General features: G+C 49.1%; 1 protein-coding gene across 4 annotated transcripts in view; it reads left to right on the top strand.

The window, feature by feature from the left end:
* LOC115098233 (dual specificity protein phosphatase 10-like) overlaps positions 1-21,956 on the top strand; it is a 42,096-nt gene extending 20,140 nt beyond the window's left edge. For 2 of the 4 annotated variants that reach the window (XM_029614691.1, XM_029614690.1), the window contains exons 2-4: positions 7,845-9,061; positions 19,365-19,658; positions 20,107-21,956. In XM_029614691.1, the coding sequence (XP_029470551.1) occupies positions 7,858-9,061; positions 19,365-19,658; positions 20,107-20,372 (1,764 nt within the window). In that variant the 5' untranslated portion in view covers positions 7,845-7,857 and the 3' untranslated portion in view covers positions 20,373-21,956. Of the gene's footprint in view, positions 1-347; positions 600-1,761; positions 2,279-7,844; positions 9,062-19,364; positions 19,659-20,106 lie in introns of those variants that run through there. The other 2 variants (XM_029614692.1, XM_029614689.1) reach the window with 2 other exon arrangements.
* Positions 21,957-22,781: the final 825 nt, after the last annotated feature.

Below are 22,781 nucleotides of genomic sequence, written 5' to 3'. Positions count from 1 at the left end.
TCCCGCTCCAACCCCTGCCTGGGGATCTGTGTCCCCTCCCTTGCTGGCTCTCGCTCACTGACAGCCCCCCAACCCTCTAGGGACTCCATGTCTCTCACCTCTACCTAATGAGTGTGTCCCTCTAGGGCTCTCACTCACTGACAGGCTTCCCCCCAGGGCACTGCACTCCTCACCAGCTCTCACACACTGATGGGCTTTCTCCCTCTCTCCTCACTTGCTTTCATCACAAATTGATGGACTTCCCTCTGTGCTACACCTCTCCTCACCTGCTCTCACTCACTGACTGATGGGCTTCCCTCCTCCCCCTGACTCATTTTATTTCTAGGGGCCTGAGAAACACAGGTCAGCCTAACTTCTCACAAGCAGCTATGCACCATAGCTCTGCGTGGTCTGCTGTCCCATATCCCTGTTTTGGATTGGTTTTCTCTCACTTACTAGGACAGTAGAAATGATTGGACATTTTGCCAGTTTTATTATTATTGATCATATGTCGTACAAGGGCTAAAACTATCCCACAAATATAACTATCAGACATGTGGCAACAGGGTGAAAGGAAGGTGAACAGCATTGCTCTTTCATCTATAATTTGCAGTCTCCAGGTATGGTCCTATGCAGGGCTTAATTTGTGGGGGAATGGGGTGGAACACAGATCCAGCACTTCTTTTCAGGCTAGAGAGGCAGAGCAGCAGGGGTATCCTGCTCCAGTCCCTCGCCTCTAGGGAAGAGAAGGGGGAGGGGTTGAGCCTAGAGCACAAGAGAAGAGAACAGCCACTCTGCTCCCTTATCCAACCCCCTCCCCACCTCTCCTGTATTGCAGGGAAGAGAAGGAGGGAGGAGTTAAGCCTGGAGCACAAGAGAAGAGAACAGCCACTCTGCTTCCTTATCCAACCCCCTCCCCACCTCTCCTGTATTGCAGGGAAGAGAAGGAGGGAGGAGTTAAGCCTGGAGCACAAGAGAAGAGAACAGCCACTCTGCTCCCTTATCCAACCCCCTCCTCTCCTGTTTCCCCTCCCCCACCTCTCCTGTATTGCAGGGAAGAGAAGAGGGGAGGAGTTAAGCCTGGAGCACAAGAGAAGAGAACAGCCACTCTGCTCCCTTATCCAACCCCCTCCTCTCCTGTTCCCCCTCCCCCTCCTCTCCTGTATTGCAGGGAAGAGAAGGGGGGAGGAGTTAAGCCTGGAGCACAAGAGAAGAGAACAGCCACTCTGCTCCCTTATCCAACCCCCTCCTCTCCTGTTCCCCCCTCCCCCTCCTCTCCTGTATTGCAGGGAAGAGAAGGGGGGAGGGGTTGAGCCTGGAGCACAAGAGAAGAGAACAGCCACTCTGCTCCCTTATCCAACCCCCTCCTCTCCTGTTCCCCCTCCCCCACCTCTCCTGTATTGCAGGGAAGAGAAGGGGGGAGGAGTTAAGCCTGGAGCACAAGAGAAGAGAACAGCCACTCTGCTCCCTTATCCAACCCCCTCCTCTCCTGTTCCCCCTCCCCCACCTCTCCTGTATTGCAGGGAAGAGAAGGGGGAGGGGTTAAGCCTGGAGCACAAGAGAAGAGAACAGCCACTCTGCTCCCTTATCCAACCCCCTCCTCTCCTGTTCCCCCTCCCCCACCTCTCCTGTATTGCAGGGAAGAGAAGGGGGAGGGGTTAAGCCTGGAGCACAAGAGATGAGAACAGCCACTCTGCTCCCTTATCCAACCCCCTCCTCTCCTGTTCCCCCTCCCCCACCTCTCCTGTATTGCAGGGAAGAGAAGGGGGAGGGGTTAAGCCTGGAGCACACAGAGAAGAGAACAGCCACTCTGCTCCCTTATCCAACCTTCTCCTTTACCTCTCCTGTATTGCAGGGAACAATTTTATGATTTTTTTAATGCCTCTTATTTTTGTTTTATTATGTATGTTTTTACTGTAATCCGTATTGAACAATATGGAAATTGCAGAATATAAGATGGTTTAAATAAATATAGAAGGGGTGATACTGAAGCAGACTTTGCAGAGCAAAGAACAGACTCAAAAAAAGTCCGGTTCAAACTTGATAGTACCAATTAATAAGGCCTCAACCTTGCCTTGATGGTGTTAATGCTAATAACTTTCAAATTTGTGCAAATTCAGCCCCTTTTTATGTTCAATATTGAGAGCTTACTTTCTGTCAGAACCGTGTTTTCCCAACTTTTTTCTGGGACCCAAGAAATCAGAGCAGAGCCAATAGTTACATGGAGGAAGCAGAGAAGAATAGAGAGTGTTGGAGCTGCTCACCCTAAGACAAGGGCTGCCACATGGCTTTCATTCAGGTATGTGTGTGTGTGAGGGAGTTCGCACCTGGCCCTAGTCCTGCCTTTTTGCACAGGTCACAATTGACCCTGGCCCCACCCTTCTCCCCTCCCCAGTTCCATTTCTTTTTTGTCTACAAATTAAGCCCTGGTCCAATGCAAGATGAGTTGCACACTCACTGGTCTCACGTGACAAAATGATACCATGGGCAAGGATTGATTTTTGGTGCCAACTCCTTCCTTCCCATCCTTTTAAGGTTCACAGACTGACTCAAAAGGGCAGTGTGGTTATCCCCTCTGGCTTGGTGCCTAGGGTCATCCTTGCTCATCCCTTGGGACAACCCTGGTACCTTGCCTGGGAGCTTACTGGGTAGAATCGAAGTAACTTGCTGAAGGTCAGGCAATGAGTGTGAGGCAGGAATGGGATTTGAGCCAAATTCTTTGCCATAATTAGAAGGCATTTTAAATAGATTTTTGAGTCTTTCCCTTGCAGCAGTTTTATCTTTGTCCATTCCCTGTACATACCAGGATCATTCCAGATGGTGGGTTATGTTCCCTGTCCAGCAGATGGAGTCAGAACACAAAATTCCCAGGCGAGGAACCATATAACCACACCTCCCCTGTAACAGCTCTCAGTAACGTTCTGACTCCAGCAGATGTGAGCAGGGGACTTGTGGTCCCCAGCTTGTTAGCTTAGGGCTACCTCCTCAGGGGGATCAAGTTTAAAAAAAAAAATAAAAAAAAAGGAAGTTTTAAATTTACAGTTTAGGTCACTTTGCTAAGGCTCCTCTTACAGCAGGGGGAGAGCTCTCCGCTGGTGCTGGCTCATCGCTCTCTAGCCTGGTGACTTGCTGACAGGCTGTTGCCTGTTTTCTTTCTTTCTTTTCTCATTTTCCTCACTGAGGGCTCAGTTGGGGTAAGTGTATTTTTGTTTCATCTTCTTTTTCAGCAGAAGACTGCAATTTTTGGACTCCGTTCGGCTCTCTGAGGTGAAAGTCGGTAGCGCCGGCCTCTCCCTCCTGACCTAGGTTTTCCCCCCCTCCCTTTTGGGGAGCGACAGACGTCCCGACCTGCGGCCCCGCGAAGCACCATTCCCTGGGGCCGCCTGCTGGCGGGAGGTTAATTCCCCGTCAGTTCTTCTTTAAGTCGGTGGGGGACCGCGGCAAGCGTCCGTTGCCGGGTTGGCGCTCATTTTAGGCGCGAGCCACCTGTAGAGCCTCCCCCCTCTCTCTCTCCCTGCGGCGATGCAGTCCGCGGCGCCTTGTGAGGGCTCTGACAGGGCCGTATTATTTTCTGAAGAGGGTCTGTGCTCAGGCTGTTTCCCCGAGGTGGAATGTGCGCCAGCTACTAGCAAGGACGTTCGAGCTGCAGACCGCGTGGGAAGGAAGCGCCAGGCCCCGTTCCCTCTCAACGCGGGAACGGCGGCCATTTTGTTGCAAGATTCTGATGCCGCGCTTTCTGAGGAGGACACGGATAATCCGTTCCCCACTTCTAGGCCTGTTTTGGACCCTTACTCCGAGTCTAATCCTGATAGGCAGAGGGGGGGATCTCCCGGGGGGGTGACCCCTCAGGATGCCAGGCCTTTTCCCCTGAATTCATAGTCCTGATGCACAGGGCTTTTCTTCAGAGCAGAGACACGACCTTCGGGACCTGGGGACCCTCTCCCCCCAAGATACCATGTCCTGCCCCCCTCCTGGGTGGGACCCTCCCTCAGGCTCGCCCCCCCTTTAGTAGGCGGGGGAGCGGGGACATCTCGTGGCCCTACCGGGACACCATCGATAATACAGACTTCGCCGGGGGAAGGACAATCCCAGGACCCTGACGTGGACGACCCCACCATGGTGGCCCAGGTGGAGGGCGACGACCCTAGGGTCCTCCGCATCTTCCAAGCGGCGGAGTTAGACGACCTCATTCCCTACATCCTCCAGGAAATGGATATTGTTCCTTCTCTGGAACCGGTGGGGCCTGACCCGGCTCTCAAGAAGGGGGACCCCCTCCTAGCAGGACTGCGGCCTCTAGCCAAGACTTTTCCCACTCATCACAAGATCTTGCAGTTGATCACTTGGGAATGGGATTCCCCGGAGGCCAACCTTAGGGTCGGTAGAGCCATGGAAAAATTGTATCCTCTGCCGGCCGATTTTTTGGAAATTCTCAAAAGTTCCCGCCGTAGATTCTGCGGTATCAGCGGTCACAAAGCATACCACTATTCCTGTCACTGGAGGGACGGCGTTGAACGATATGCAGGATCGGAAGCTGGAGGTTTACCTCAAGCGTATCTTTGAGGTCTCGGCCTTAGGGATGCCGGCGGCTATCTGCAGTTCCCTCGCACAGCGAGCGGGTCTTCGGTGGGTGCAGCAGCTTCTCACCTCCCAGTCCTTACCAGACACTGAGGCTCACCAGGCGGACAGACTGGAAGCCGTGGTTGCCTATGGAGCGGATGCTTCATATGATCTTTTAAGGGTCCTAGCCCGAACCATGGTGGCGGCGGTCTCAGCGTGTCGGCTCCTTTGGCTTCGCAGTTGGTCGGCTGATGCCTCTTCCAAGACACGTTTGGGGTCCCTTCCTTTTAAGGGTAGGTATCTTTTTGGTGAAGACTTGGATCAGATCATCAAGTCCCTTAATGAGAATGCGGTGCACAAGTTGCCCGAAGATCGACCCCGTTCGTCAAGATCATATAATTACTCCAGAAACCGTTATCGTAACCAGCGGAGAGTGCGTCCTCAGAGGCAACAGCCACCTTGGGCTCCCTCTTCTCATTCGCACTCCTGGAACCGGCCCTTTCGTGGGCGCCGCCAGGGTAAGGAAGTGCAGGGTGCTGGTACATCCGCTAAATCTACCCAATGATGCCAGACGGACCCTCGAGGTGGTCCCTCGACTGGGGGGTCGCCTTGCTCTCTTCTACGAAGAGTGGGTCCAAATCACGTTGGATCAATGGGTTCTGGATATTCTAAGACGCGGTTACACTTTGGATTTTGTTTGCGCTCCTCGGGACCGGTTCCTGTTTTCCCCTTGCGGGTCCTTAATCAAACAGGGAGCCGTGTGGCAGACCCTTGATCGGTGCCAGCCGCCGAACTGGGCCGGGGGCATTATTCAATCTACTTTGTGGTTCCCAAGAAGGAAGGTACTTTTCGTCCTATCCTGGATCTCAAGCAGGTCAACCGGTCCCTCAGAGTCACTCGTTTCCGCATGGAGACACTCCGTTCAGTGTTAGCGGCAGTTCATCCGGGAGAATTCTTGGCTTCGTTGGATCTCACGGAGGCGTATCTCCACATACCAATTTGTCAAGCTCATCAGCGTTACCTACGCTTCAAAATTTTGGGTCAACACTTCCAATTTCATGCTCTTCCCTTTGGCCTGGCCACAGCTCCACGGGTTTTCACGAAGATCATAGTGGTAGTGGCGGCAACCTTGCGCAAGGAAGGCATCCTTGTGCATCCTTACCTAGACGATTGGCTCATCCGTGCAAAGTCACGAGCGCAGTGTATCCTCACAGTCGACAGAGTGGTACAACTTCTCCAATCTCTGGGATGGATTGTCAACTTCACCAAGAGCAGCCTGGTCCAGTCCCAGTCACTGGATTTTCTGGGAGCTCACTTCGACACCAAGAATGCCAGGGTTTTCTGCATCCGGACAGAGCTCATTCTCTGCGTCAGCAGATTCAAGGATTTATGGCACTCGAGACGCCCACTGCCTGGGACTACCTGCAGGTACTGGGGACCATGGCCTCGACCATCGATCTGGTTCCTTGGGCATTCGCGCATCTGAGGCCTCTGCAGAGATCCCTACTCTCCCGGTGGCAGCCGGTGTCGAGAGATTTCCAGGCAATCCTTCCGATTCCGAGAGGAACTTTCATCAGTCTCCATTGGTGGCTGGAACCGCGGCACCTAGCTCAGGAGGTGTTGCTGGAGGACCCGGATTGGGTGATTATCACCACAGACGCCAGCCTCACAGGCTGGGGAGCAGTCTGTCGGGACAGCTCAATCGAGGGTTGATGGACGGAGGAACAGTCGAAGTGGCTCATCAACCGCTTGGAGACCAAGGCGGTCCGTCTGGCGTTACAGGGTTTCTTCCCCATAGCACGCCATCAAGCAGTCAGGGTGCTATCGGACAATGCGACTACAGTGGCGTACATCAATCGCCAGGGAGGCACGAGAAGTCGGTTGGTCTCTCTGGAAACCGACAAATTGATGGAGTGGGCAGAGCTTCACCTCCAACGACTAGCGGCCTCGCATATAGCGGGAGTGGACAACGTACAGGCGGACTTTCTCAGCCGACAAAATTTGGTTCCCGGAGAGTGGGAGCTCTCGCAGCAGGCGATGCGGATAATAGTACGGCGATGGGGGACACCGCACGTAGACCTAATGGCAACCGCTGGAAATGCAAAGACCTGCGTAGACTGGATGTACGGCGGTCTCTGATACGCTATCTGGAGGTGACTAATGATTTTCGGCTCTCCGATCATCTGTTTATCTTCTGGTCTGGACCCCGGAAGGGTTGCATGGCCTCCAAACAATCTATAGCGTGGTGGTTGAAGGGAGCGATCATAGCAGCATACCTTGGCTTAGGTAAGTCCCCTCCACTGGTTGTCAAGGCTCATTCTCTTCGAGCCCAGGCGACATCTTGGGCGGAGAGCTCCTTCGTCTCCACTCAGGAGATTTGTAGGGCGGCCACCTGGAAGTCGATCCATACTTTTGCGAGAATTATCGCCTGGACGTCGGTGCTCCGTCGGGCGGTCAGCTTGGAGACAAGGTAATACGAGCAGGACTGTCTGCGGCCCACCCGTGATGGGAAAGCTTTGGTACATCCCACCGTCTGGAATGATCCTGGTATGTACAGGGAAAAGAAAATTATTCTTTACCTGCTAATTTTCGTTCCTGTAATACCATGGGTCATTCCAGACACCCTCCCTTGGTTTGGGGGTTTTCTTGTGGGACATCCCTGCCTACCTCTCTTAACAATCTTTTACTCTGTATTTCGAATACTGCGCGTCTTTTTGTTCACGCACTGCTGTTTGCAAATTCACTGTTCAGAATTTAGTTGCTGTTTATTTGGACAGCGGTTATTTCAATTCCTTCTTTGATTACTTGATCCCTCTGTATTTGGTCTCTCTTTTTTGGGCTTTGTTAGTCTAGTTACTGAGAGCTGTTACAGGGGAGGCGTGGTTATATGGGTCCTGCCCTGGGAATTTTGTGTTCTGACTCCATCTGCTGGACAGGGAACATAACCCACCGTCTGGAATGATCCATGGTATTACAGGAACGAAAATTAGCAGGTAAGGAATAATTTTCTTATTTATCTCCCTGTCCATGTCTCTCTTCACATCAGATATCAATTGTGCTTGGCTTCTCTTGTTAATTGAATTCCGTCTCGGCTTTCACTGTGGGGTCACCAGGTTTGGCTTTCAGAATTCTCTTTGTGTAAATGCAGGTGCTGCAGCACCCTCTGGTGGCAGAGGGAGAAAGGTGTGCCTTTATAGCACTACTTCCAGTGCTGCACTGGGTGGCAGGATAAGGGCAGTGCCTGGTGATAATCAGGTTTTTTTTCAGAAGCTCTCTGGTCCTGATAACTTTCTCTCTTGTTTCTGCAGCTCTTGCCTTCCAATGCCACCCTCACCCCTGGAAGATCGCATTGTGGTACTCCAGAGACCCAAGACCTTGGCCCTGCACCTCACTCCTGCCTTTGCCAGAGAACATCTTCCGTGTCCAAGACCCAGGAAGGACCACCACCAGGACCCTTGGGAGGAGACTGACAGTAGCATCCTGCAGGAGCAGAAGAACTCTGGCCCAGGTCACAAAACTTCCAATCCTCCCAAACATCTGCATGCACGAGATGGACTGACACTTCGTACTGCACAGGGGATTTGCTATGAGCGTGGGCACTCTCCACAGTTGGAGCCAAATCAAGGGGGCCAGCAAAGAGGTGTGAAGCAGAAGATCTCTGTATGCCAACAACTCAAGTTTTTTCCATTTCAGCCCAAGGTCAAGAAGAGTTCCTCAAAGGAGAACACTAAGCCATTATACACCCAAACTCCCCCAGTTGATTCTTCCCAACTCTCTAGTCCAGGCATTGGCTGCTTCAAGGACACCATGCACCCATTGAAGTGTGGCTGCAGAGGGTGCTGGAGGTTGGTGCATTGTGAGGATGTAAGCTTGGCCAGCTGCTTTTCCTGTAAGCCCAGCCTTGGGTCCCTGAGTTGCTTCTCATTCAAGCCCAACCTCAGGTCCCCAAGCTGCTCCAGCTGCAGCCCTGCATCTGTGAAGAAATGGGGGTGGCTGCCATGTACAGCTGTTTTGAAATCCCTGGCCTGTATTGCCTGTAATCCTTCCACCAAGTCTATCAGCTCTTCCTGTAGCTTCTGCAGTAGTGATCCTATTGTGACCTATGATCCTCGGGGCTCCTCATCCAGCTGTAATTATGAGGATGACTACAGCGTCCGCACTATCTGGCCAGAGGAGCTGGCCAAGAAGATAACCAAATCAAAGGTCCACCAGCAGGCCCCATTGACTCTGGATTGTCGGAACCTGATGGAGTACACCAAAAGTCAGTTCCAAGGTGCCATGCACTTCACCTACTCTGATGGTGCAGGTAGGCGGCGCCTCCAGCAGAGCAAATTGGCTGTCCTGGATTTAATCACATCCAAGGAGAGCAGGGATTCCCTGAAAATGTTCTGTCCCAAAGAGCAGACGGATGGCAGTGATACTGCTGCTCCAAGCAGTGACCTCCAGGCAGCCCCAGCCAGTCAAAACCTGCAGTTCATGCTCAGTCCTTTGAACAAGGGCTCGGAGGATCCACTTCCAAGAAAAGGTAAAGTTACAAAGTTTATTTATGCTTTTAAAGAACTTCAGAGAAAAGGTAAAGTTACAAAGTTTATTTATGCTTTTAAAGACGCCACAAAACAGATAAGGCACAGTCAGTGGCAGTGCAAGCTTCACAAACATACCCTTACCCTCCTCCACTCCTACTCACCACAGCACAAATAGCACAAGTTTCTCTCATATACACACAGGTTCAGCACAGGCAGCAGCAAAATCTTCATACACTCACGTGCATGCACATAAACAGCCCCACCACAGAACATACAGCACGGATATCTTCAGTGTAAGCCTCTTCTACCCATGCCCACTTATTGACAACATGGACAGCAGCAGTGGAAGCTTCACACACTTCCATACACATAGAGCTCCAGCACAGAACAGATACAGCCCGAGCAGCTGCAGTGTAAGCTATGCGCATGCACAAACACATCTACTTAGTACAAGCACACATATCCTCGCCCCCCCCCCCCCCCAACAGGTACAGCATGAGCAGAAGTACAAATCCTGTCTGTCAGCTGGATGTGCTACCCCAAAGAACATCTCTTTCTGATTCAGTTTCCAAATAAAGTTAAGTAACATGTAAGATGCCGTTTCACATCCTGACTCAAATTACTGAGTCCTTTCAGTAAACTGTCACCGTCCTCCCTTTATAAAGAATGACACAGTGAGGACCATGAGCCTGATTCAGTCAGGGACATTCTCTCAGAATGGGGTAATCTGTCAGAAGACCAGGACTGGAGAATGCTGTCTTCCTTGCATGGAAGCCAGGCAGAGCCATGAGGCTCTGCTTCTCCATATGTGATTTCAGCTGCCAGTTATGCAGCTGAGGAAGGCAGGAAGCCAGCCAAAGGCATTTCAGTGCTTCCTGACTCTATTCCCTGTATAAAATAGTGTGGTTGCCATGTAAGTCCACTTAAATGCACAGAAATATGTCAACAAATAGAAACAAAAAAATGAGGTCCCTTTTTATTAATTTAACACATTTCTTGACTCACTTTCGGGAAGTCAGAACAGAATGAGAAAAAGATAACATTCCCTATGAAAGCAATAAGCAGACTCCCTGGGGGTTCAAATCCTGACCCTGCCATTGAGTCTGTGTGATCGTGGGGAAAGAGACATTTTACTCCTGCTTTCTCAGTTCTAATCCCTAGTTCTGCCATGGTCTCTTTGCATGTGATTCTGTTGCAAGTCACTTTGTCTCCCTCTGCCTTAGTTTATCTCTCTTTAATTTTACAGTAGTTACAGTAATAAAGCAGAGTTGCTTACCTGTAACAGGTGATCTCACAGCACAGCAGGATGTAGTCCTCACATATGGGTGACCTCATCAGGATGGAGCCCAATCACGGAACACTTTTGTCAAAGTTTCTAGAACTTTGACTGGCACTTACTGGGCATGCCCAGCAATGCACTGACCCAGTATCCAGGAGGGGTCCCCCTTCAGTCTCGTCTTATAGTAAAAAGTACATGCGAAAAATAAAATAAAACGTAAATGAACCCAACTCCGCGGGGTGGCGGGTGGGTTTCTTGAGGACTAACATCCTGCTGTCCTGTGAGAACACCTGTTACAGGTAAGCAACTCTGCTTTCTCACAGGACAAGCAGGATGGTAGTCCTCACATATGGGTGAGTACCAAGCTAAGGATGCCTGAGCAAAGCACCAAATGCACCCAAAGATGTGCAACAGGCACAGCATCTGGGGTGGAAATTTGGTTAGGAAGGCATCTTGAACCCTGAACGGGTTGGTGGAAGGATGTTGGGTAGTTAAACTGAAAACAAGTTGCATAGAACAGACTGGCCAAAGATGGAATCTTTCCTGCCAGCCGTATCTAAGCAGTAATGGGCTGCGAAGGTATGGAGAGAACGCCAGGTAGCAGCCTTACAAATATCAGCAAACGGCATCGAACGGAGGTGCGCTACTGATGTTGCCATGGCCCTGAGCGAGTGTGCTTTTACATGGTCTTGTAGCGGAATGCTTGCTTGCTGGTAGCAAAAAGAAATGCAGTCCGCTAACCAGGAGGAGAAGGTCTGCTTACCCACAGGATTTCCCAATTTGATGGTATCAAAAGAAACAAACAATTGAGTGAAATTCCTGTGGGCAGACGTGCGGTCCAGATAGAAAGCTAGAGCACGTTTGCAGTCCAGGGAATGCAGAGCCTGTTCCCCTGGGTTGGAATGGGGCCTGGGAAAAAAGGTATGTAGGATAATAGATTGGTTAATATGAAATTCTGACACTACCTTTGGCAAAGATTTAGGGAGCACTACCTTGTCATGCAGAATCTTAGTGTAAGGTGGGTAGGTAACTAATGCCTGTAATTCACTAACTCTGTGAGCAGACGTGATCGCAAGAAGAAAAACTACCTTCCAGGTGAGATAGCGGAGATCACAGGAGTGGAGAGGCTCAAACGGAGGTTTCATGAGCCGTCCCAAAACCACATTAAGGTCCCAAGCAGGGGCAGGAGGGTGCAGTGGAGGTTTTAAATGGAGCAAGCCTCTCATGAAACGTGATACTAGGAGTTGCGTGGAAATGGAAACATTACCTATACCCTTATGGTACGCAGACACTCACTAAAATGCACCCTGATAGAGGAAGTTATTAGACCTAATTCTGACAGGTGCCAGAGATAGTCCAGGAACATTGCAGTGGAACAAGTGAAGGGGTCTATGGACATGGAAGAGCACCAGACCGTAAACCTCTTCCATTTAGAGCGATAAGACCTTCTCGTTGAAGGCTTTTGTGAAGCCACCAGGACTCGGGATACTGACTCCGAAAGGTTAAAAGGTTAGAGTATTAACCTTTCAACATCCAGGCCGTCAGAGACAGAGCTTGGAGGTTGGGGTGACAGATGCCCTTTGTTCTGAGTGATTAGAAGGGGATGTTTCCCCAGAAGAATGTGTTGGCGTACTGATAGGTCCTGGAGGATTGGAAACCACACCTGGCGTGGCCAGTGGGGAGCTATCAGAATCATTAATCCCTTGTCCTGTCGGAGCTTCACGAGAGTCTTTGAAATGAGAGGAAGTGGAGGTATGCATAAAGGAGACCGCTGGCCCAGGAGAGGGCGAAGGTATCTCTTGGTTGTGAGTGGTGACTGCGAATGAGAGAGCAGAAGTTGTCTACTTTGTGGTTGTGGACCAACGCAAAGAGGTCTATGCGAGGGTAACCCCAACATTGGAATATCGTGACTGCTACCGCAGGGTTGAGAGACCACTTGTGCGGATGGAAATTGCGACCAGCTTGTCTGCCAACACATTGTCCCCTCCCGGCAAGTAGGTTGCTTTGAGGGACATCGAGCGAGAAAGGGCCCATGCCTATATCTGTGCAGCTTCCTGACACAGGAGGTAGGAGCCTGTACCACATCGTAATTTGATTGTCGGTTTGAATCAGGATGGCTTTGTTTGATAGCAGTCCTGAAAGGCCTTGAGGGCATATCTGATCGCTCGTAGCTCCAGGAAATTTATTTGGTGTTTGGCTTCCTCTGGAGACCAGGTTCCCTGAGTCTGCAGGTCGCCTACATGTGCACCCCACCCAAGGTTGGATGCGTCTGTTGTTAAGATAATTTGAGGATCTGGAGCCTGAAATAGAAGGCCTTGAATGAGATTGGAGTGGTGCATCCACCAGGCTAGTGACAGACGGAGCTGTTTGGTCACCTGGACAATGCTGGACATTGGCTGACAAGCTTGAATCCGCTGGCCTTTTAAGGTCCACTGCATTACTCTCAGGGCGAGGCGAGCCATCGGAGTGACATGCACCGAGGACGCCATGTGACCCACAGTATGAGGAAATGACGAGCAGTTGAAGACACTCGAGTCTGCAGTTGATGAGCCAGAGATGTTATGGCGAAAGCACGATCCTAGGGGAGGAAGGCTTTCGCCTGTACAGTGTTTAGGTCGGCCCCTATAAAGGATAGGGTTTGGGATGGAACTATCTTGGATTTGGGATAGTTGATTAGAAACCCTAAGGAAATCAGGGTGTTGATAGTGAGATGCAGGGAGGTTAGTACGCCCTGCTGAGTTGGAGCCCTTATCAACCAATCGTCGAGATAAGGGTAGACATGGACATCCTGATTCCTGAGGAAGGCTGCGACCACCACCAGGCACTTGGTGAATACTCGTGGAGCGGACGCCAGGCCGAATGGTAATACACGGTACTGGAAACGACGGGGGCCGACCAGGAATTGCAAGTATTTGCGATGAGATGGAGTAATTGAGATGTGTGTGTAAGCGTCTTGGAGATCTAGAGAGCATAGCCAATCTCCTCTTTGTAGAAGAGGAAGTAGAGAGCCCAAGGTTACCATTTTGAATTTTTCTCTCTGCAAAAATGTGTTTAGGGCACGGAGGTCCAGTATCGGACCTGACTTTTTTGGTATTAGAAAATACCAGGAGAGATCCAAGATGGCGATTGAGCACTAGCACTGTGAGCGTGGTGCTTTTCTTGAGGTTATTCTTTAAACCTTTCTTGCTACAATGCCCCATTCGGCTAGGAAAAGCCGTGCCCGAGAGAAAGCCTTCCCTGGGGCTATCCAGAGACGCCAAAAATCGGCCCGATGGACGCCCACGTTACTCGAGGAAGCCAGTACATTGGGAGGAGAGTCGCGGGAGCAGGGAACAGAGAGAGAGGAGTTGAGTTCCCTGCCGGACTCTGACACCACACTATCCCCGATGCAGAAGGAGGTACCAAGGAATCCAGCGACGCTGCGAGACCCAGATGGTGACCCGGAAGCCCCGCAGGATGAAACTGCCAGCGGGGAGAGCTGGCCAGGGAGCCTACCTCCGGGAGAAAGCGGCTTGGAAGAACAGCCCGGAGGGCTTGAAACGCACCTTGGCAGCCCAGACGGAGGAGAATTGGAGTTGAGATATCCGGAGAACACATTCACGCTGCAACAGATAAGTTTAAAATCTTATTGTCCACAAAAACCAAAACAAATAACCTTAGAATCATTATGGGAAACAATGGTTGAGCATGGTAATTTAATGATTAAACAGACTGAGCCATTAAAAATAAAAACTGAAGACCCTGAAGTCAGAATTAAATCCTTGGAAAATACTGTGAAAGTTATAAATGGCCAAGAGACTGAGAGAAAAATATTTTTCGACTTGGTGAAATATAAGCAAGAACAATTGGTCAAAGATAACCTGGCTTTGTTAAACAAAGTTGAAAATAAGGAAAATTTATTAAAAAATAAGAATCTTTGAATAATTAATTTTCCCAAAGTCCCTCACATAATGCCAAGAGAGATGTTTAGTAAATATATACAGGAAATTTTGAAAATACCTCTGGATCAAATTCCATCACTCACTTGAGTATTTTATGTACCAGTGAGAGATGAGTTAAAAAAAGCTTCTGGAGGAATATTTGGTCTTCAGAAAGAACCATCTAAGGAAAAAAATGGAACTGCAGGATTGAATCTTACGGACTTTTTGGAGTCTTCTGATCAGGCCCAAGCTGAACCAGCTACTTTGATAGTAAATTTTGCCCTTGAGATGGATAAGGAATGGATTTTGAAATCATACTTTAAACATCGCCTTGAGAAATTTATGGGGATGCAAGTGAGAATGTTCCCAGATGTGTCTAAATCCACGCAGAAAAGGAGGAAGCAATTTCTGATATTAAGACCCCAGGTCCTACAGATGGGGTCATCTTTCACACTAAGATTTCCTTGTCGTTGTATAATTAAGTTTAGAGATAAATCTTTCCTCTTTTTCTTACCATCCCAATTAACATAATTTCTGTGTGAAAATCCAGTAACATAGCATGCCTGTGCACCCATTACTTAGCTCCAAATACCTTGGAAAGTCTGTGTTTGTTCTACCTCATACATTAGATAGCTCCTGCCAGTGCTAAGTTTAATTTAAACATGATTTAAGATTATTAGATCACTAAGATCTTATATAGTGGACTTTGATTGTATTCATGGTTTCTTGATTTTTGTGTTTCTTTTATGAGTATTATGAATGTATGCAATGATTTATTGTCAAGAGAATTTATCTTGATATGAATGTTAAAAAAATTAATAAAGATTAAATTAAAAAAAAGAAGAAAATAGCGGGAATAAAACCCTTGCCCCTGCTGGGAGAGGGGCACTGGTTCTATTGCTCGGGACTTGAGGAGGAGTGAGACTTCCTGTTTGAGCGAGGGAGAGTGGTCGGACGTTCCCCACGTCAGCCGTGGCGGAGAGTCCGCTGGAACAGTCAGGAAATTTAGGTGGTAACCCTGAGTGGCTACTGCCAGTACCCACTGGTCTGTGGTGACAGTATGCCAAGCGCTGTTGAAGTGGCAGAGCTGACTGCCGACCGGTATGGATGGAAGAGGAGGTTGGCTTACACTCTCTAGGAAGGAGTCAAAACCCTGACGCTGGTCCAGGCTGAGACTTTTGAGGCCGAGTCTGCCTGGATTGACCTTTTTGGTAAGGTCTAGAAGAGTGTCCTCTAGAAGCCGGAGGATAAAACTTCCTTGGCTTGTAGGCCGGCCGCTTAGAGTCACGTCTGAAAGTTCTCTTAGGGGCAGACGGGAACTCAGACAGAACAGAAGAAAGCTGGTGCAGAGTTTCATGGTGGTCCTTCAACTGCGCCACAGTCCCTTGGATCTTTTCCCCGAAGAGATTATTGCCCACACAGGGTAGATATGCTAACCTGTCTTGGACTTCTGGTCTTAAGTCCGATGATTTGAGCCAGGCCCATCTTCTGGCACTAATTCCCGCTGCAGACACTCTAGAGGCCGTGTCGAAGATATCATATGCAGTGCGGACCTCATGCTCTCCAGCATCCAGACCTTTCTGAGCCAGAGCATGAAGTTGAGTCTGGAGTTGCTCTGGTAAAGAATCAGAGAAGTCCTGGATCCTTTTAAAAAGATCTCTGTTATATTGTGTCATGTATAACTGGTAAGATGCGATGCGAGATATGAGCGTGGAGCCATGGAAGACACGCCTGCCAAAAGCATCCAGGGATTTTTGTTCCTTCCCTGGAGTTATGGAGGAATGAGGTTTTGAACGTCGTGCCTTCTTCTGGGCTGATTCAGCAACCACAGAGCGATGATCCAACTGTGATTTTTGGAACTCCGGAGCTGACTGCACCAGATAGGTGGCATCTGTCTTGTGGTTGACCGGTGGGACCGAACATGGGTGTTCCCAGTTTCTCTTCAGGAGATCAAGCAGGATTTCATGAATGGGTATAGACATGATTTTCTTAGGGGCATCTAGAAATTGGAGTACTTCCAGCTTCATATGCCTAGAGTCCTCTTCCGTCTGAAGCTGAAAAGGAATGGTTTCAGACATTTCCTTGATGAAATTAATAAAAGACAGACCTTCTGGTGGAGAGCATCATCTTTCATCTGGGGGAGAGGGCTTTGATGGTAGATCATCCGAATCCTGGGACGAATCATCAGTCCAAGGATTGTAGGGCTGATCTCCAGCACCTAGTGGGTCTCCCTCAGGGAGAAATGGTGCTAATCCTGAAGGACCAGGCCGAGGCACCGACGGCATGGATGGAGGAATCGATGGCACCGGTGATATCAATGGACGAGTCGGTGGTAAAATTCCAGACGGCAGAATGGGTAACGGTGTTTCCTCATCATCCGATGATATTGGAATCGGTGTGGAAGGTACTGGACCTACCGGTGCTCTTGGTTCCATCGGTGGCAGGGCACCGATCAATGATCCAATCTACCAAGTAGTGGTGCGAGCGCTACGGGAATCGGATCGGTGACCGGCTCGGGGACCGGTACCGGTGTCGATGGAGGTTGGAAACCCTGAACTGCTTTTCCAATGGCCTCTTGGATCATCTGATCCAATTCCTCGCGGAAGCCTGGGGCATGGAACCCCGGCACCGGAGTAGGAGGCAGCAGTGGCGTAGCCGGAGGGTCCACCAGTGAAGGTGGAATCACAGATCCCGGCAACACTGAAAGTGGGGAACGCCTCGGTGATCCGGTCACAGAAGAGGATGGGGCCTTTTCTGGACGGGGCTTCTTTGTCGGTGGCTCTGTCGACGTCGATGCCAAGGAAGTGCCTGGATCGACAGACTGAGCCTTCCGATGCCGGTGTCAACGCTTTTCACGATGTTCTCCTCGGTCCTTTTCTTGAGGAGGCAATCGACACCTTTGGCATCGTTGACGCCGGTCGAATAGCAGTGGTGGCCCGGTGCTGGCGAGAAGTCGATGGCACCGGCTTGGACGATGTCGAAGCTATTGATGGAGTCAGGGTTTTTAACTGAAAGAGAAAGTCCATCTTCTCTAAACGAGCCTTACGTCCCTTAGGTATCATTTGGGCACATTTGGTGCAAGTAAGGACATCGTGGCCAGGCCCCAAACACATAACACAGACCCCATGCAGGTCAGTGATGGACATTGTTCAAGTACAGTCGGGGCACCGACGAAAACCCGATGCCATGACTCTGACAAAAATTTAGCTGTGGTACGGTCGATGGCCGGTAGGCCCCAAAGGGATAACTCGACGGGAATCGACCCCCTTTCGACCGCGGAGTATGGATATCGATAGGGGGACCCCTATGGGGTAGAATTTTTTGAAAATTTTTGAATGAAGTTCCGTGAGGAAAATTCCTGTCAGGAATCTCCAGAGAGCTCCTTAACCCGTGTGGCTACTGCTGTGCGGAAAACAAAAGACTGAAGGGGGACCCCTGCTTGATACAGGGTCAGTGCATTGCTGGGCATGCCCAGTAGGTGCCAGTCAAAGTTCTAGAAACTTTGACAAAAGTGTTCCGTGATTGGGCTCCATCCTGATGATGTCACCCATATGTGAGGACTACCATCCTGCTTGTCTTGAGAGAAAAACTTAAATCTTACTTGACCGAACAGCAGTTCCATGTCATTCAGTGCAGTCTGCTCTGCTATGATGTCTACTATGTTCAATGGTTTTCCCTGTCCTTGCGTGGATTGGGGCAGGGGCTTTAAAATTATTGGTTTATAAATACAGGCAAGGTTTCTCTACTGGTTGCTAACAGCCTCTCTCACCTCTTGTCATGTTCTTGTTCCAACTATCACATTTGCTGTCTTCAGATCAGCTTTATTTTAAGTGTATGTGTGTGTTGGGGGGGGGGGGGGCAGTGAGGTAGAGAGGGAAGGGTTCCCTCTCTACCTCACTGCCCATGGGTGAGGAGCCCTCCCCCCACCCATGGGCCTCTGGTGTTAGCCCAGATGGAAGGTCTGCTGCTATGTACTGCTCCTTTGCCTTTTTCTTCCATGCCTGGAACACATGCTTAGTGTGATGGCTTCAATCTGCCAGAAGCAGAGCAACAGATGCTCCCAACACAAAAGATGTGCAACAGAGGGGTGGGGGCGGGAGGTAGGATTCTAAAGTGACTGGTGAGTGGAGAGATGTGGGTGGGTATGTGGCTTCTATTGAGTTAGCATTAACTTCCACTTCCTGTTGGAGGGGTGGGAAATCTCTCTGGGGAGAACGGTGCATTGCACCACCCAAACTGTGCCCTTGTGGCATTAGGAGTGGGAGATCCCCAGAGAGTCCCCTTTCTCTTCCATTTTGGTTATGCATATAAGTTTCACACAAAACCCTTCCAAGTGGATCTGAGTCCTCATCATGTTCCTCCTGACATATCCTGAAAATCTGGTGCAAGGACACTACACAAAATATTATTGAGGTTGGGGACACACGCACTTTCTTTTCCATTTGAAAACAGGCTAATAAAATGGTATCCTGAGGGCTCAGAAGCCCCCTGCTTGCATTGTTTGGCATAGATTTGAAGATTTAGGACAGGTTTGATGGCCCCCTCAAGAACTGAAAATGCTACAGGAAAATGCAAAGATTGCAGGCAATAGAAATGCAGAAGTAGGAAGGAATGGTTTACATATTATTAAACTAGATTTGTTCCTTATGAAATGTAAGTTTGGGATTCATGATTTGCCAGCTACTTGCTGTATCCCTCTTTTGAGTTTCAGGATTTACTTTGTTGGGTGGTTCAGACTAGTGTGGGATTAGCCCTTCTGTAACTCAACCTGCAGCCTTCTGACTATAGGACTGCAGCTAATTTCTCCCCTTCTGCATGTAGATATAAAATAGAGACCGGGCCATAGACAGAGTGTTTGCAGCTCGTGTAATTGTAGGCTTGTCCTCCGCTTGCTTCTTGCCTTTTTTGACTGGGATCCAATTGCGGAATCTGTACAATGTATTGAGAGTGGTTTCTTCTTGGCCTTTTTGCTGAGATTGAGAACCTGAACAAAATGAATTAACACCCTTCCACTAGACCCCATTGAGGATATGATGATGTAATGACCAAAGGGGATTAAACCTACAAAATTAAAAAAAAATGTTTTTGCTCTTATTGTTGAAGGGTTTAGCTGTGAAGCTGTGGAGGAGCAGCAGGAGGGCAGCAGTGGTGGAGCCAGAACCCCAAACCTGGAGGATGCAGAACTCAGCACTATCCTGCCCTTTCTCTTTTTGGGCAATGAGAAGGATGCACAGGACCTGGAGCACATGGCCAGTCTGAACATTGGCCATGTCATCAATGTAACCACACACCTGCCACTGTACCACCCTGGCACCCTGTGCTACAAACGACTGCCTGCCACAGACAGCGGCAAGCAGAATCTGCGCCAGTACTTTGAGGAGGCCTTTGAATTCATTGGTGAGTGTTGGGGAAGTTACAGAACATGGTGCAGGAATGGGGCCAACTACGTTATCTATACTGCCAAGAAAGTGAAGGGTGGCAGTGGGGTGTTTAAAAAAAAAAAAAAGCAGGTGCTTGTTTGAGATCCAACATGCACTGCTTCTCCTCATACTCCTTTCAATCTGGCTCTCTTCAAGGTTCCATCATGACTTATCTTCTTCCACTTGGCTATTATGTTCAATTTTCCATCTTTTGTCCCACATTCTCCCTTATATCATGCACTTAGCACCCTTATGAGTACAGAAAATGGCCATCTCGCTACAGAGTGACTTCAGCAGTTATTCTTTGACAAGCCAGTAAGGCCAAGACTTCCCCTTATGTTCTTCATTGCTGTCTTTCTTAGACTTAGGTAGTCAGATGCTCAATACAGACCAGTGGTACTAACTTTTTAATACTTTGGTTACAGAAGAGGCACACCAGTGTGGGAAGGGTGTGCTGATCCACTGCCAGGCGGGTGTCTCACGCTCTGCCACTATTGTCATCGCCTACCTGATGAAGCATACACTGATGACCATGGGCGACGCTTACAAGTATGTGAAGGGCAAACGGCCAGTTATCTCCCCCAACCTCAACTTCATGGGCCAGCTGCTGGAATTCGAAACAGACCTTAACTCGGGTGTCACTCCCCGCATCCTCACGCCCAAGCTTACTGGGCTGGAGACGGAAGTGTAGGGGAAAGGTACAGCAATAGTGTCAATATGACTGATCTCAGGGTAAGGGAAGGGCAAAAAGGTTTCAATTGGTATTTTTAGTAGAGGACAACATGTGCAATATAAGAAAACTGAGCCATCTGACACTCCCACCAAAGTTAGTGACCAAGAGTGCCCACAAAAGGGCCAGAGCTTAAAGCTCAATCCTCCCCAACCAGGGACGGAGACTCTGTTCTGCAAACAGCTGCAAGTGGGACTCCAGGAGACAAAAAGGAATAATTGTTCCCAAGTACTGACCCTTCCTTACAAGGGCCAGTCATCTATAAGCCACCAGTCTTTAAAATTATCAACCCCTGCATTTTGCCAGTATCTCCTCGGGCATTTTCAGTGCTCGTCTCTTCTGGAGTTCTCAGCATTTGAGATGCCTCCTTTTACTACGTCTTCCAACAAAATATGAAATCTTCCTTGAAGGCTCCAGCAATGCACTGGTTGGGGTATATAACAGGGAGTGGACTAGTTATAAAGTGCTGCATTATCTTCCGTCTGTGTCCCTGTATTGGAGTTGGATGCTTTTTGGGCTATTGCTGCTGCTTTCCTCCTTAGTCCCACAACCTACTCTGAAAACTGCAGGAGAAAAAAAAAGTACTGATTTGTACTGTACTCTACAGGACTACAATTTCTTCCTGAGAACACTGTGGACAGCAAATGGAGAAAATCCAGATAAGACTGTATGCCTGTACAAAACGGAGCACAACCACAACGACCTCTTGCTGCTCTATGCCCTGAAATGTTCTGACCGGGGACAGCCTGTGAATATTTTCTTGCCTTGTGGTTGGGGAGCAGTGGGGTCTTAGAAAAGACCTGGGGATTTCTATTGTTAATATTCATTTTTTTTCCAGAGCCAGGGTAACAGATTATGCAGACCCAGCAATAATCCTTATATAGAGGAGAGAAGTGGTTTCCAGGATTTGGGAATGTGGATGGACTGTGGCTTTAATCCAGCCCCTCAGACTAAAGAGGCTACTGGGGTATCAGAACAAATGGCTACTGGTACTACCAGGTGAACTAATCCACGTCACGCCATTCACACTGCCTCAAGGACTGGGTGAGCCTCTTCCTCTTACCCACAGCTATACAAGGCCCAGGGAATTTGGGGGAGGGGATACCAAGTGCTAAAACTTGTCCTTTTAGAGAACAGGGAAAAGCACAATGGAGGACTGGTGAGTAATAACTGCAGCAATCTACATCTGGTGAGGACTGGCTTCAATCAGCCCTCCCCCTCATCCCCCAAATTCAGAATGTCACTCAATCGGAAAACTACCCTGCTTCACTGCTGGCCTCCCGCTTTAGCTGACATTAAATGTATGGTAGCAAGGGGGTGGGTAGACAGAACTTGACTGTGGCAGGCCTCTCCTCCCAGGGTCACACACTGCCCTTCTTAAATAAATGACCATAGAGCTCTACCAACCCGAGGAACCAACCTCTTCTTTATTTTTTCTGCTTTTAAGGTATCTTTGTGTTTGAAAACTCTCTGCTATTTATTGAGCAAACATCAGTGAAACAAATCTTATATTCAACTAATAAAGAGCCCTTTTTTGTACTGTAACACTATGTGGTGTGTGTGTGAGCCTTGTTTTGCTGACATTTGACAGGGTAGATGGGGCAAGGGACTTGGAATGGAGTCTGTGTGCAGTGGTTGGAAAGTTCCCGAATAGCCACGGTTCTGGATAATGTTGTTGCTAGTCCAGTAAACAGGATCCTGGCCATAAAAATGCGAACTCCAGATAAGAGATGAGCAGAGGGAGCCAAGCAGGCAACTACAAAAGCAAGGGAGCTTGTCTTGCTTTTAATTAGGGGGGTAGTCAGGCAGTTTTCCACCTTACACCAAGTTCATTACAGACAACCAGTAAAAGCAAACTCTGTTAATGAAACTACTCCATTTTTGACCATGAAACTGGTCATGAAAATAATTTATTGCAGCAAACAGTACAGGCAATTCCACTATGTTAGTACATGTATTTGTTTTGCATTCAGTTTATTAGGTGAACTGCTCTGATTTTCTGAAAGGCAGTATATATAGCAAGCAGCTGCAGCCTAGGAGGCTGCCTGTGCAGACTTTCGGAGGCAGGCCCTGGGGGGCCTCTCTCCTTCCCCTCTTCCCTCCTCCAAAGCTTTGCTTAGGTGACATTTCAGGGATGGGTCCAGATTAACTTTGTAATAGAAGGTTGGGGGAGATGGAGAATGGAGAGGCCTTTGTGGCCAATGTTCCTAACCCGCCCCCAAAAAACTTGCACACATCACAGATCAAACAATGACATGAATCAGTGTTCCCTCCAAGGAGTGACTAGATGTGTGCACATTTTTGTTCATGTGAGCAACAATTTTTTTAAACCAACAATTTTTGAGTGCCAGTATTAGCGTTACATTTCTG

This window comes from Rhinatrema bivittatum, chromosome 8 (assembly GCF_901001135.1).
Source record: "Rhinatrema bivittatum chromosome 8, aRhiBiv1.1, whole genome shotgun sequence".
Classification (NCBI taxonomy): Eukaryota; Metazoa; Chordata; class Amphibia; order Gymnophiona; family Rhinatrematidae; genus Rhinatrema; species Rhinatrema bivittatum.
Note: the sequence above shows the minus strand (reverse complement) of the source record. Positions and strands in the feature narration are given on the sequence as shown.